Here is a 12,838-nt window from a genome sequence, read left to right on the forward strand (position 1 = left end):
GAGGTCCTTGGACTTTCCACAGGGCAGGGAACCATGACTGCTCTTTGGATTGGAGAGGGAGGGGGAGAGGAGTGGGGGGAGGGGGAGAAGAGTGGGGGGAAGGGGGAGGGAAATGGGAGGCTGGGAGGAGGCGGAAACTTTTTTTTTCCCATTCTCAATAAAATAAAAAAAAAAGAAAAAAAATTTAATAAGTGCATATTTACTTATTGGTATTTTCAAAGAATCAACTTTAAGGATTAAAAAAATCTAGTTTTGCTTTTTATTTTTGTCAGCTTACACTTTTATTTTCATGAGTGAACTCCTTCATAATTTGGGATTATTTTTGATGTTCATTTGCCCATCTGTTTATCTCATATAATCTCCCAAGTAAGGACACTTGGGCTCTCATTTTAGTTGGCATTGACCAGTCATCTCGTCCTGCCTCCTGCTTTCATGGTTGAGAAGCTGTATTGTCAACTCAAGCTGATTAGGTGAGAGTCTTAACACTTTACGTGGGTAGATTTTGCAGGGGCTGTTTCTGTACATAATTTCTAGCTTGCTGTATGAATGCTGGAGAGGCTTTAGAACTTGTTAAACTATGACTTAACTGTGGCTACTTTTATAGATGTTTCTGAGTGTTCAAAGAGAATGTGTCTTTTGCCGTTTATCGAAAAGTCTATAAATAACACCTCTTAATTGTGTCATTTAGATGGTCTTTTGCCTATGGCAAGCTATTATTTTTTATAAATAGTATATTCAGCCACTCACCATTATGTAATTCCTTCCTCCTTGTGTCCCATTACTATATGTATTTCCAAAGAATATTGTTAAGCTTACATTGTTTGTAATTATTATATATCATTGGTTGACTAAACCTTTTATCAGCATTGAATCCTTCTCGTTTTGTTTAATGCTTCTTACCTGGAATTTCACTTCTACTGGTGCTGTGACTGCATTGCTGGTGCTCCCCATTTCCCACCTCTTAGTCCTCATTGGGCCATTTATCCTCTCTTTGGGTCATTTCCTTTTACTGTCTATCACAAATGTTCTAGAGTTAGAATTCTTTCTTACAGGGTTTCTCTGTGTAACAGCCTTGCTTGTCCTGGAACTTGCTTTGTAGACCAGGCAGGCCTCCAACTCACAGTAATCTGCCTGCCTCTGCCTCCTGAGTGTTGGAACTAAGAGGTATGTGCCACCATGTCTGGCTAGTGTGAGGCTGGAAAAGATTCCATTTTTATGCTGGGACTTTGTGGGAGTTTGAACTTCACCCCCACCCTGGAGAAAAGTCGGGGGTTGCTAGGCCCCTTTAGGGGAAGTATTAGCTATTGGAAAAACCCAAGCTACAGAAAACTTCTGACAAGATGCTGACCACCTGACTTCCCCTATTGGTAGATAAGTCTCCAGGCAGACCCTATGTTAGTAAAGGGTCAGCAGATGTCTGGAGGACATAACCAGGGGGCTGTGCTATCCCCCTTAGATACTAATAGCCTATCAGGAACTAACAGCTGAGCTTGCCTCACCTTTAGCCAATTGTGATATAGGATAAGGAATTTCGTATTTTGAGACTGTAACCTTGTGACTGCTTTGTGGCTTTTATCTTTATAAACCCCTTATAGTAGTAGATGGGGTCCTTCTCCCTCCATCTGCTGTGTCAGACTGTGAGGCAGAGGACCTGTGCTAGCCTGTACTTAATAAAAAAAAAAAACCCTGCTTTTGCATTTGGAAGTGTGGCTCTGTGGTGGTCTTCTTGGGGGGCCCAGGACTCAGGCACACTAGCACCCACAGTAGAGTATCAATCTTTTAATACTGTGATTGTTCAATCATATTAATTGTACAAATGAATAGGTTTCACCATGAAATTTCTATATATGTGTGCATCATGCCTGATTTTTATAAAAAAAAGAATTTAAAAATTATTTTTTGGGGTATGTGTGTGCTATAGCACATGTGTGGTCAAAGAACAGCTTGGAGGAGTCGGTTTTCCCTTCTTCCCTGTGGGTCCTGGGGGACTGAGCTGAGGTTCTCAGTCTTGCCAGCAAGCACCTTTACCCACTCAGCCATTTTGCTGGTTCTAATCCTTGATTTTTAATGTAAAATTTTAACAAGCTTAATTTTTAATATCCTTGTATTGTCTTTCTTCTTCCCTTTTACTTTATTCTCCTAATTTTTTCTTTATTCAAAGCCACTTTTGCCCTTCCTTCTGCTAAACCACTGACGTTTCGCTTGTCCAGTGTTTCGACCTACTGGTTTGCTTTCAGGCAGTGCTGAGAATTCAACCCAGGGCTTGGGTTTGTCAGGTAAGCACCGCACCAGTGAGCTACACATCCGCTCCCCTCCCTTTGCTTTGAGATGCACTTTCAGTGTCTGTGTATCTAGCTGCTAACTTTCTATATTTAACACATATGTTTACCAGCCCTTTCCTCCCAGACATAGAAAGTCTCATCTACTGAGATGGCCACAAGGTTTTTGTTCATTTTGTTAATGTACTGTATCACACTTCTTGATTTGCATGTGGAGGACCCAATTACACTCCAGGTTTAAATTCCACCTGTACACAATGACTGATGTTTTTATTATATTGTTCAATTCAGTCTGCTAGGATTCTGTTGAGGATTCTTTTGTATTTTTGTTAACTAAGGATATCAGTCTATGGCAGTGGTTCTCAACCTGTAAGCCACAACCCCTTGGGGTTTTTTAAGACCATCAGAAAACACAAATATTTACATTACAATTCATAACACTAGCAAAATTACAGTTTTGAAAGTAATTTTATGATTGGGGGTCACCACAACATGAGGGATTGAATCAAAGGGTCGAGGCATCAGGAACGTTGAAATCACTGGTCTATAGTTTCTTTTTCTTGTAGTATCTTTGTACAGCTAGCCTAAACAAACAAACAAACAAACCAGCTTGGGAGGATTTCCCTTTCTCCAATATTTTTATAGGTTGGGAATCTTTAAGATTTTTTTTAATTGGCATTCTAAGAAGTTAGCATAAACGATCGGTTAAGGATTTGGAGATAAGACAGAGAGAGGGCATTGCCATGTAACCCACACTAGCTTTGAACTCACGGTGCCCCTGCTCCAGCCTTCTGAGTTCTGAGTATACAGACATGAGCCACCAGCCCTGTCAACCCAGTCTGCCCTTGGTAAACCTTTTCAAACTAAAGACTTGCTTCCTTTGGAAATTTCATTTGATCAGCCGTTGTTTCACTCTCTTCAACTCTTTTGCTCTTGTCTGGAACTTCTATTTCTTCCTCTCGTCTCTTTGTCTTAATCTTTATTTCATACCTTATTTTCCTTTGTGCTTTGGCTATGTAGTAAAGGAACCTTAGTAGATATTTAAGCTCATCAATACATGTTTAGATGTATCCATTCTGCTACATGTCTCATCTATTTAAAAATATTTTAGAAAGGAAAAATATTTAACCTCTGTATTTTCTCTTCTTTCTTTGCTCTGTTTAGTAATGGTTGCTGTTGCTGTTTCTTCTAATTTAACAGAAGGGTCTGTCTTTAGTCACCTTAACAATGGGAACTGCATTTAATTTAAAATCTTTAGGATCTGGTCCCTCCTTCCTCCTCGCTGTGTGCTCATTTATTTGTGACTTGAGCATGACACAGACACCTCTCTTTCCTGATGTTGGCTTTCTCAAATATTTTGGGATTACTGTCAGGTGCTCTTTGTGACTGTGACCCCAGCTCTCTGGATAAAGTCCTTATGTGAGTTCTCTGGGGACCAAAGACAAGGCATGCTGAGGGGCCTAGGGGATAGCTTCTCTCTGTGGGCAGGTTCCCTGAGAGAGATAAAGCACCCTGCTGGATCTTTCAGATTGCCAAGCCCTGGGGTGACGCTGTCACACCTTAGGAACACAGAAGAGCTTCCCCAGAATGCAAGCCCCAGAGGGATCAGTTCAAGCAGTGGCCAAGATCTCTCCAGTCCCTTGTATCTGTCGACACTCAGGTTGGAGAAGCTCCAGGCTGCTCTCACCCGCTCTCTGGTCTCAAACTGTCTGGAAACCTGCTCTTCTCAGCTCATTCTTTGGTGCACTGAACCCTATCTGCTTTCTTCCACTTAGAAGTTCCTCAACACTCCCGGTTCACCTGTAGCCTCTCTCATTTCCCCTTTTCCATCTTCAGCAGTGTTATGGGTTTCGAAAAGGCATTTTCTGCCATTAAGAACTTTAGAAAAGCGGGAGAGGTCAGTGGCCAGCCTGAGGTCTGTGACCATTTCCTGCATCTGAGTGTGGCATAAGCTTGCCGCTGTGACAGCAGATTTATAACAAGCAGCTTTGTCCTGATGGTATGTGAGGTGGGAGGCAGTGACATCAGGCGGATAGGAAGGAGACCCATCGTTTTGATAAGTGCATTTTGAGCAGTAATAAACTTGGGTGTGGGATCAGGTTCCGTAGATGTTGGAGGGAGGCAATGCCAGCTGACAACCCTCTTCCCCCATGTGCTCTGGAAAAGCATTTGCCTTAGAGACAAGAGAAATCGTCTCATCTACCAGTCTGGGACTAGACAGAGTCTCAGCGTGTGACATCATGCAAAACAGGAAAGTGTGAGGATGGAAGCAGATAAGGGGACCATGGGAGCCAGAAGAACAAGAAGATGGTGGCGTTCTGGGCAGCGTAAGAAAACTACCTTCTCGGCCACACCCGGGGTGGCAGGTTTGCAGGAAGTACGGTGTCTAAAAGGATGCCTTGGTGAATATATTGTCAGAGAAAGGAGATATATTAATTAAGGTCAGTGTGTTGCGGCTTGCCTGTGCCCTAGTCCAGATGCTGAGCCACCATGCTTCTGGTGTTTAACTCTGACCCCCTAATGGCTGGGGTAGGGGACTCCCAGAAAATGAGTGTAGTGCCCTGTGGCTACACATGGAAAGTTGGTGTAAATAACAGTGTGAGGGGAGGAGAGGCCATTCTTTTCCTGAGGCTCTCCGGGAATGGGCTACCATCCTGGAAGTGTGCGTGTGTGCACCTACGTCATCAGAGACCCACCTGAAGAGCAGGAGCACAGCCTGGGGGAACGTCTGGAAGTTGTTGTTCCGATTGATCTCTGTGCTGTCATTCAGGGCGATCTTTCCAAACACCTGAAGAAAGAGGCACTCAGGGACCAGAGAAGGGCAGTGCGCTCATCTCCAGCCACCGTCTAACAGCCTCTCTGGGCCTACCGGGCCAAGCAGCAGACACCTGCTGTCCCCTGAGCCCTGGACTCAGCTCCAGCACTGACAGCTTTAGGAAGGAATGTACCCTCAGCCCACAGGAAAGGTCTCCCACCCAGGGGAAGCTGGGGGCGGTAAATGTATGATGAGATCAGGGTGCTCAGGGTAGGAACCAGGTCTCGCTGCCTTCTTGCCTTCGCTACTCCAGATACCCAAATACACAGCTGATTCTTGGATCCTGCGCGGCTATGGAATGGGCGGTCCAGAGCTTGGACAAGCTTCGTTCATTCCTAACGCCAGAGGTCTGCTTGTGTTCTTCCTGGCCCTCTGAGGCCATGCTTCTCTGAGAAGCCGCCAGTACTCTCTCCCTGTATCTGCTGTCAGGACATCTTTTTTTCCCTTTAAAGTGCAGAGGGTTTTTCCCCTCAGGAACTTTCAGGGATTTTGTGCAGGGAGCTGCTAAGTGAATATCCTGGCTAGCGTACATGCTTGGCTGGGGAGGCACTGCCTTACAGAAAGACTCAGTTGGAGCCTTGAAGGGGTGGGGGGGGGGACTCTGGGTGAGGGAACAGAGAAAGTACAGCAGGCCCCTGGGAAGGAGGCTTCTGAAGAGGGCTGCATGTTTGGTGGGCAGTGCTTTTTCTTCTTTTCTCACTCCAAATCGGGCACATCCAGCGTGAACAAAGCAGAGGACGCTGGTGGGACACACCCACTTTCTGCTGTCTCTGGTGGGAGGCTATTCTCTCCTGAGGGCCAATGCTTAACTTATGAGTGTCTCCCCCCTGCAGAACCCAAGCTAGTACTGTAAGAAGGAGGGACCGCTGTGCTGTCTCTTGCCCATGGCCTACAGCACATAATCGTATTGGGGGAGGTTGGGTGACAGGCAGGGGCAAAAATCAGAAGAGAAGGAGGAATTGGGAAGGAGCTACCGTGCTGGGGGCTGGGAAGAGACCAAGGAGGCGGGGTTTCTCATACCTGCATCCCAATCACTGCATAGATGAAGAACAGCATCACGATCAGAAGGGCCACATAGGGCAGGGCCTAGAAGGAAGCACACAGCGACCATGAGACCCAGGGGTTCAGGCCAGCAGGATCTTTTCCCAGAAAGCATTGCATTCCCAGTTCCACAGCAATCAACTGCTGTTTAGCTTAGAGGAAACTGAGTACCAGGGAGAGAACCTGAGAGGTGGGCTCTGGCTTGCCATATCAGCAGTCTGTCTGTCTGTCGATCTCTCTATCATCCATCTATCTATCTATCTATCTATCTATCTATCTATCTATCTATCTAATCTATTTATATATCTATCAATAATCATCTGTCTCTATTTATCTATCAATCAATATATCTATCAATAATCACCTATTTGTATCTATCAATATATCTATCAATAATCACTATCTACCTATTAATATGTCTATTAATAATCATCTATCCTCTCTCTCTCTCTCTCTCTCTCTCTCTCTCTCTCACCTATGTATTCCTCTGTCTGTTGGGAATGGAGCTGAGGGCCTCTACTACTGAGCCCTGGTCCCAGCCCATAGTTTGGTTTTAAAATACACTTCAGAATAATGGAGGTAGTGCCATATTGTTTACTGAGAACAATCAATGAACACTCCTCCTCAGACTACAGTTATGTATTTGCACAAAGAAGGAAGGGGTGATTAAAATTACCCCAAAAGACCACTGTAGTCACCAGGGAAAAGCAGGAAGGAGGCAGCTTATACCCCGTCTTGATCCAGTTACTTTCGTAGAAATGAGCAGTCAGCCACCATTGCCATGAAAACAGTTAATAAGGAGAAATGTAAAATGCTCCCCTCTCTTCCCAGCTCTACAGCTTGGGACACAATATTTAAGTTCTCTGGACCTGTTTCCTGATCTGAATGAGGAGGAATGTACAACCCTTCTACCTGGCAGAGGTGTGACATTTGAAGGGTGTAAGGCTTGTGAAATGCATGACACAACAGTGCATACACAATCGGGTTCACACATTTTACTCATTCAGTCTATCCCCTAAACAGAGCCATGGCCACTTGGGAGGAGGCATCATGGGTCTCACCGCCTTTTGCGGGATCACGGAAACCTGGCTTTCCGGCTTAGGAACGCTGCTGCCTATGCACCACTAGATGGCACCAAGAGATCACACGATTTTTTCTTTTTCCACGTGTGGTGGGCTCTCTTGCTCACTGATCAAGTCCCTTTCTTCAAGGTCACCCCAGCTACTTCTCATTACAAGGAAATGTTGGGTGTCTCAGGGGCCAAGGCAAGATGACCCTCGCATCTTATCCCATTAGGGCCAAGGATTCAAATCCTTAGAAACCCCCCCCCCTTCACCTTGACCTGAGAAGGCTCTTGGGGTGGGGGTGAGGAGCCCCAGTTTCTCATTAGGGGTCCAGAGGCCAGTGGGGTGGGGCATGGCTGGAAGAACTCTGGGTCTGTGTGCAGCTGGGCTAGACTTGAGGTCATCCCTCAGAGAGCTTTGGGTGGCACTGTCCGCAGAGCCGCGAGTTTGAAAGGGGGCTCCAAACAGGGCAGGCAAGTCACCACCACAAGACAACTGTCCCCTGGGTACAGTCGCAACTCTGAGCACATCTGGATGGAGACAGACTCCATGCCCAATTTGGACTTGCGCTGTCAAGGGCAGGAGACACGGCCTAGATGCAGGGTTTACGGAAGTCTAAGAGTGGCTGTGTGGGAAGAGAAGCTGGCTTTTGTGTGGTGTCTGGGAAGCACAGCTAGGAATTTCTACAGATCTTTCCCAGGGGTCCAAGTGCCCTAAGGGCTACACTTCTCATGAACTTTGCACTTACAGGACTGCACTTTTTTTTTTCTAGTAAATTCTGCGTTTTTTCTAATAAATTCTTTGGAATGTGTTGAGTCCTGGATTTTGGAATCACAGGTCTACTCGCATCCTCTCTCTCCCTGCAGAACGAGGAAAGCCAGGTCTCACACTCACTGGGTCACTTAGACCAGTGTGAGAGCTGGCACTAGCCAACCCTGGGTCCCACAGGCTGTTTCTTCCTGGTCCGCCCTTTGTGGGGAGCCCTAGGGAAAGTAACAGGGGAGCACGAGGTCACTCCCCTTCCTGGGAGCAGTGGAGGGGGAGGGGTATGGCTACCTGGAAGGACTTGATGAATGTCCACAGCAGGGTCCGGATGCCTTCCCCTCGGCTCAGCAGCTTCACCAGGCGCATGACCCGGAAGAGGCGGAAGAAGGTGATGGAGATGCGGGAATTCTCCTCTGCGCTCTAGAACCCGTTGGCAATAGGGGGGGTGCAGTTAACACAGCAAGAAGGCGGGGCAGGAAGGGATCCTCTGAGAAACAGCCATTGGTCGAGAGGAGGCAGGCCAGGGTGGGGTCAGCTGCACTAGACTCTTCCCTTAGGTTCTTTTCCAGGTTGGCAGCCTATCCCAAGGTGTCTGCTAAGACAGCCTGGGCTCATGGCCTTGTTTTCCTATCCTCCTCTTTCCCATAATTCCTAGTTCTTCAACTTTTACAAGCCGTGGAATCTGGGCCCAGAGCCACTGCCCTAGAGGCTCCTGCCCTTCTGTGACGGGAGAAAGCAGCCCAGCGGCTCCTAGTTTGTCAGTTGGGAGTTTTGCCGTGTACTACTGGACCACTGCTCTATCGGGAGGCGGCTGGATGTCAGATCTCTCTTCTCCCCTGTCACCACTTTCTACTTCCCGTGGTCCTGCCCTAAAAGCCTGCTGCGGAATGGTGGTAGCAGGTTGCTGTGTTATAATGGGGGGGTCACAGTCCCGTGCCTCTGAGTGTTTCGCTGTCCTTTCATGGTCCTTGACATATGGCCTCAGTGGCTGTGACCTTCCCTAGAGGTCCAGTCTGGAAGGACTGGCGATGCCAGCAGGACAAGGCAGGAGAGGCACTGAGTCCCCGAAAAGGCTGAGCCTGGTACATGGCCACTGTGGGGTGCCACCCAGTGTACCTGTTGCATGGTCTTAGACAGAGAGAAAGAGACAGAGGCAGCATTGAGGTTAGGGGCAGCTGAGGTGGGCACAGAATTTCTGAGCTGCTGGGAATCTATGGCCACAGGTTTACGACTGCCTTCTTAGCCTGGAGGAGCTTGAAGGTGCGGACACATGCCTAGCCAGGCCTCTGGGGCACGAGTGTCGTGTTTTGCCCCCATACCTGAGAACAAGAACTGATTATGCCCTTGGCTCTCCTGCTCATGTGACTGGCTGTACTCCAAAGCTCCAAGAGCTCCTGGGAGCCCTTCTGTCTTTCCCAAAGCTAGTGCAGCCTACCCAGCCCTGCTGGCAGCGGCACCCAGAGAGAAAGGACCCTAGAATTTCCTGTTATGGCTCCCATCCCAGGTACCCCTTGAAGGAGGGGTCTTACGTTGCTTGTTCTCCTGTCTCAGCCCTTTAACTTGCTGTACTTGACAGTGTTTCTAGCTCAGTCCCTTACTGACAGCACCACACCTATATGTACCCTGGACCGTTCCTTAGCGCTAAAGCCCCAGGGCTCTACAAACCCTTTAGTTCTTCCTCTATGGCCTTCTGGACCATCTCTCAGGTCAGGAAAGTTTATCTCAGGTCTGTCGGGAGGGGTGCATGTAATGGACTTTAGGAATATGCCAGGAATATGCAACAGGCTGGAGCGAGGAGATATTCAACCTCCATGTCAATGACCACCCACCAAGGGAGGCAGCAAAGTGGGGTAGATTTTCTAGACCAGCCCTACCCTCCATACTAGGAGGGCTCTGAAGAAAGCAAGGCAGAGGGTTCTGGTTTTTAGACCCTCTAGATAGAACAAGAACCAAAATATTTCTTATATTTTAAAATTGGAGGTACCCCAATTGCTATTAAGATGCTAGCCCGCCAGGCAGGCAATGGGCAGGCTCACAGGTACTGGGAACTCCTAAGCCTGCGATGTGGGCTGCTGGTCCTACCCAGAAGTCTTTGACTCCCTCTCCCTCTGCATCTGTTTGCCTCCTCCAAGTTCTGTTTTCTGTCCTCAGAAGGAAGTTTGCTCCTTAGAGAATCCTACCAGGAGCTCAGAGCCTTTTGCTACCTGTCAGTTCTACCATGTTCAAGAAAGGGGGGAAAACACCCACAACAAAACAAAACACAACGGAACAGAACCAACTTAAGGGACTTCAGTTGTGGGTGTCAACCATTTGTGAAGCTGGTGAGCTGGGACAACTGGGTCTGATGATTTAAAAAACAATACAAGAATTTCCTAGGTAGCCTTTTGGCCAGCGTGGGCTGCCATGGGGATCGCCACAACACTCCCCATGTATCTCTCATGGGTTTGGAGAATGATTAGCCTGGCTTGAAAGGTGTGACGGAGCTCTTAGGGGAAGCCATTTCAAGGAGCTTCAAAGTCATATCACTCAGACAAAAGAAATGTATACTTCTCTGTCAGAAGTGGCTCGGTTGGTTTGCTTTCCCGTTTCCCACATTACAGAAAAGTAGTTCTGGCACAAATGGAATGGACCCGAGGGACTTGGAAAAATGTAAGACTAAAGCTTAGGGTTACAGTAGAGAGACTGCCGGGCCAACCCTGTGCCACGGCAAATCCCAGCTTGTGCCTCTCACACAGCCTTCCACACGAAGCCCAGGAGAGGCTGGTGGTTCCAGCGCCGGTTAGAACTGCCTTTCCCTCTAGCTAGCCCTCAACCCAGCTTTTTATCTTCTCCCTGGAACCCTCATCACAGTTCTCAGACGCATACATCACAAATTCCTACGTGAGATGAAACAAAGTCCTTGGGATGTTTAACAGGAAATAGCAAGGGTCCAGTTCTCTCCCAGTGGATCACGGTGACTCACCACCCAAAGGAAGCTTGGAAGTAGAGGAACACCACTGTACACACACCCTTGCGCAGCTCGCGTGAGCACAGGCAGGTAAGGCACACAATGGACATGGTGGCCACATGCAATGGGAGCTGGGCTGGGCTCCCAGGGCTCTGGAAGTTGGGGTGGATAAGAAGTGGTGGCTAGGGGGGGGGGCACAGAAGCTGGGAGTGTGGTCTGGAGGGTTGTTCTTACCATAGAGGGAGAGCATTGAGTATGTTCAGCTGGCTTTAAAGAAAGGCAGACAGAGATAAGCTGTAATGAGTCTCCAACGAAGAGCCTGGTATTCTAGGTCTTGGCTAACAGAGGAACAACACAGTGGTAGGAGAGGGCATAGGAAACAAGTGAAAGAAATACACAAGCATGGGCCTGGCAGGGTGAGGGACACCAGTGAGAACATGGGCTGTGTGTCACTAGGCCATGTGGCCAACAAGGACCACAAGAGTCTCCTGTCCTCTTTAGTCACCACCTGTGGCTATGAGAGAAATAACTCAGCTCCCAGCACAGAGGAGGAGGTGAGGTCTCCCAGATTTGTGGGTGGAGATCAAGTTTATTTATTTATTTATTTATTTATTTTGTTTTCAGCTAGTCTGTTTAAAGTGAATCCGACTCAGGCTGGACATGGACTTGCTTAGAGCTCAGTTCAGATTAGCAATATGGGGGCCTTTTCCCATTGACATGGGAGTCGGTTGAACTTCTTTTTAATCCCGAAGGCCCAGTACATAATTTAGGATGTCACCAATAGTGCCCCAAGTTGTTGTTTTCTAGGGTTAGATTGCTGAATTTGTTTGGGGGGGGGCAGAAGCTCACAGAGAGCATCTAAGGCCCCTCCTCTTCCAGTTTCCCTAGTAATTTTCGCAGGGAGCTACCCCCACACTGGGCTCTAGCATACAACAGTCATACCTGGCTGATCTCAGCCACTGGGGCTGGAGCCTAGGCCTTCATTATCTACTTTCAGATGTTGCCCATGTTTGTTTTCAAGGTGCACAAACAAGGAAAGACATAATAGGATGTTTGAAGGAAAGAACTGTTCATAATCAGATACCTTCTTGAAGTATGAAAATAACTTCTTGGTAACATAGTTCTTACCAATTATTTTAAAAAAATTTTCCCATAGAGTTGGTTTTGATGGATTGGGAGGATGGTAGAGTGAGTTGGGGTAGGGTGGCATGGGGTGGAAGGACCTTCTCTAGTCATTTACGGAACATGTTCTATGTCTGCGAGGATTGCCAGCTGCCCGGCCAGTCTACATGTCTAGAGTGTCAGTAGAATTTGGCTACTGGGTTGGTAGGAGACACAGAAACAGATGGACAGACATACACACTCACACAGACAGGCCATTCCTTGTCCACGCACCCAAGCCTCTCTTCCACCAGCATGAGGCAGCTGCCATGATGGCCAACCCTATGTCTCTTAGTGTATCTTTTTGCCCTCCCCTGCCCCGGTGGGTTGGTCCAAGGCTTTTGCCCGTGGATTACTAGATAGAGTTCTGTGTCTGGCGATTTGGCAGTGGAAAGGGAGAGCCACATGGAGGTGACGTGCTCTGTAGACATGTCAGGGGGCTGTTCTGGGATACTGCTTCGCTCCGAGGGACACCCTCATGTCATTATAGCTACCTGTCACTTTCAAGGATCTTGGGTCAGCCTTTAAAGGACTTCTAGACCAATCTCAACCTACATAAGAACAAAATGGAGGCGATTTAGAAAATTCGCCAGCTCAAGCTGGCCCTACTAAAGCAGCCTCGAGCCATTGCAAAGAAATAAATTGGTTTATTTTACCACTTGAACACTGGGGATCCCTCATTGGAGGACTTTAAAGATTCATTTGCCATGGCCACCTCCCCTCCTGATGCTTTTCCTTGGCCTTTTGTTGATTAAAATATCACCTA

The 12,838-nt window shown here is 47.5% G+C and overlaps 1 protein-coding gene across 35 annotated transcripts in view; it reads right to left on the reverse strand.

Annotated features, from left to right (window-relative positions):
* The window catches only part of Cacna1c (calcium voltage-gated channel subunit alpha1 C), a 662,482-nt gene that overhangs the window by 39,001 nt on the left and 610,643 nt on the right, over nt 1-12,838 (reverse strand). For 24 of the 35 annotated variants that reach the window (XM_050148320.1, XM_050148321.1, XM_050148333.1 and 21 more), the window contains 4 exons: nt 11,146-11,178; nt 8,256-8,384; nt 6,115-6,180; nt 4,976-5,067 (listed from right to left, as the gene is read on the reverse strand). In XM_050148320.1, coding sequence (XP_050004277.1) covers nt 4,976-5,067; nt 6,115-6,180; nt 8,256-8,384; nt 11,146-11,178 — 320 coding nt within the window. The remainder of the gene's footprint in view (nt 1-4,975; nt 5,068-6,114; nt 6,181-8,255; nt 8,385-11,145; nt 11,179-12,838) is intronic. The other 11 variants (XM_050148324.1, XM_050148336.1, XM_050148339.1 and 8 more) reach the window with 1 other exon arrangement.

This window comes from Alexandromys fortis, unplaced genomic scaffold (genome assembly GCF_014885135.2).
Source record: "Alexandromys fortis isolate MF-2015 unplaced genomic scaffold, M_Fortis_MF-2015_v1.1 scaffold_59, whole genome shotgun sequence".
NCBI classification, from domain to species: Eukaryota; Metazoa; Chordata; class Mammalia; order Rodentia; family Cricetidae; genus Alexandromys; species Alexandromys fortis.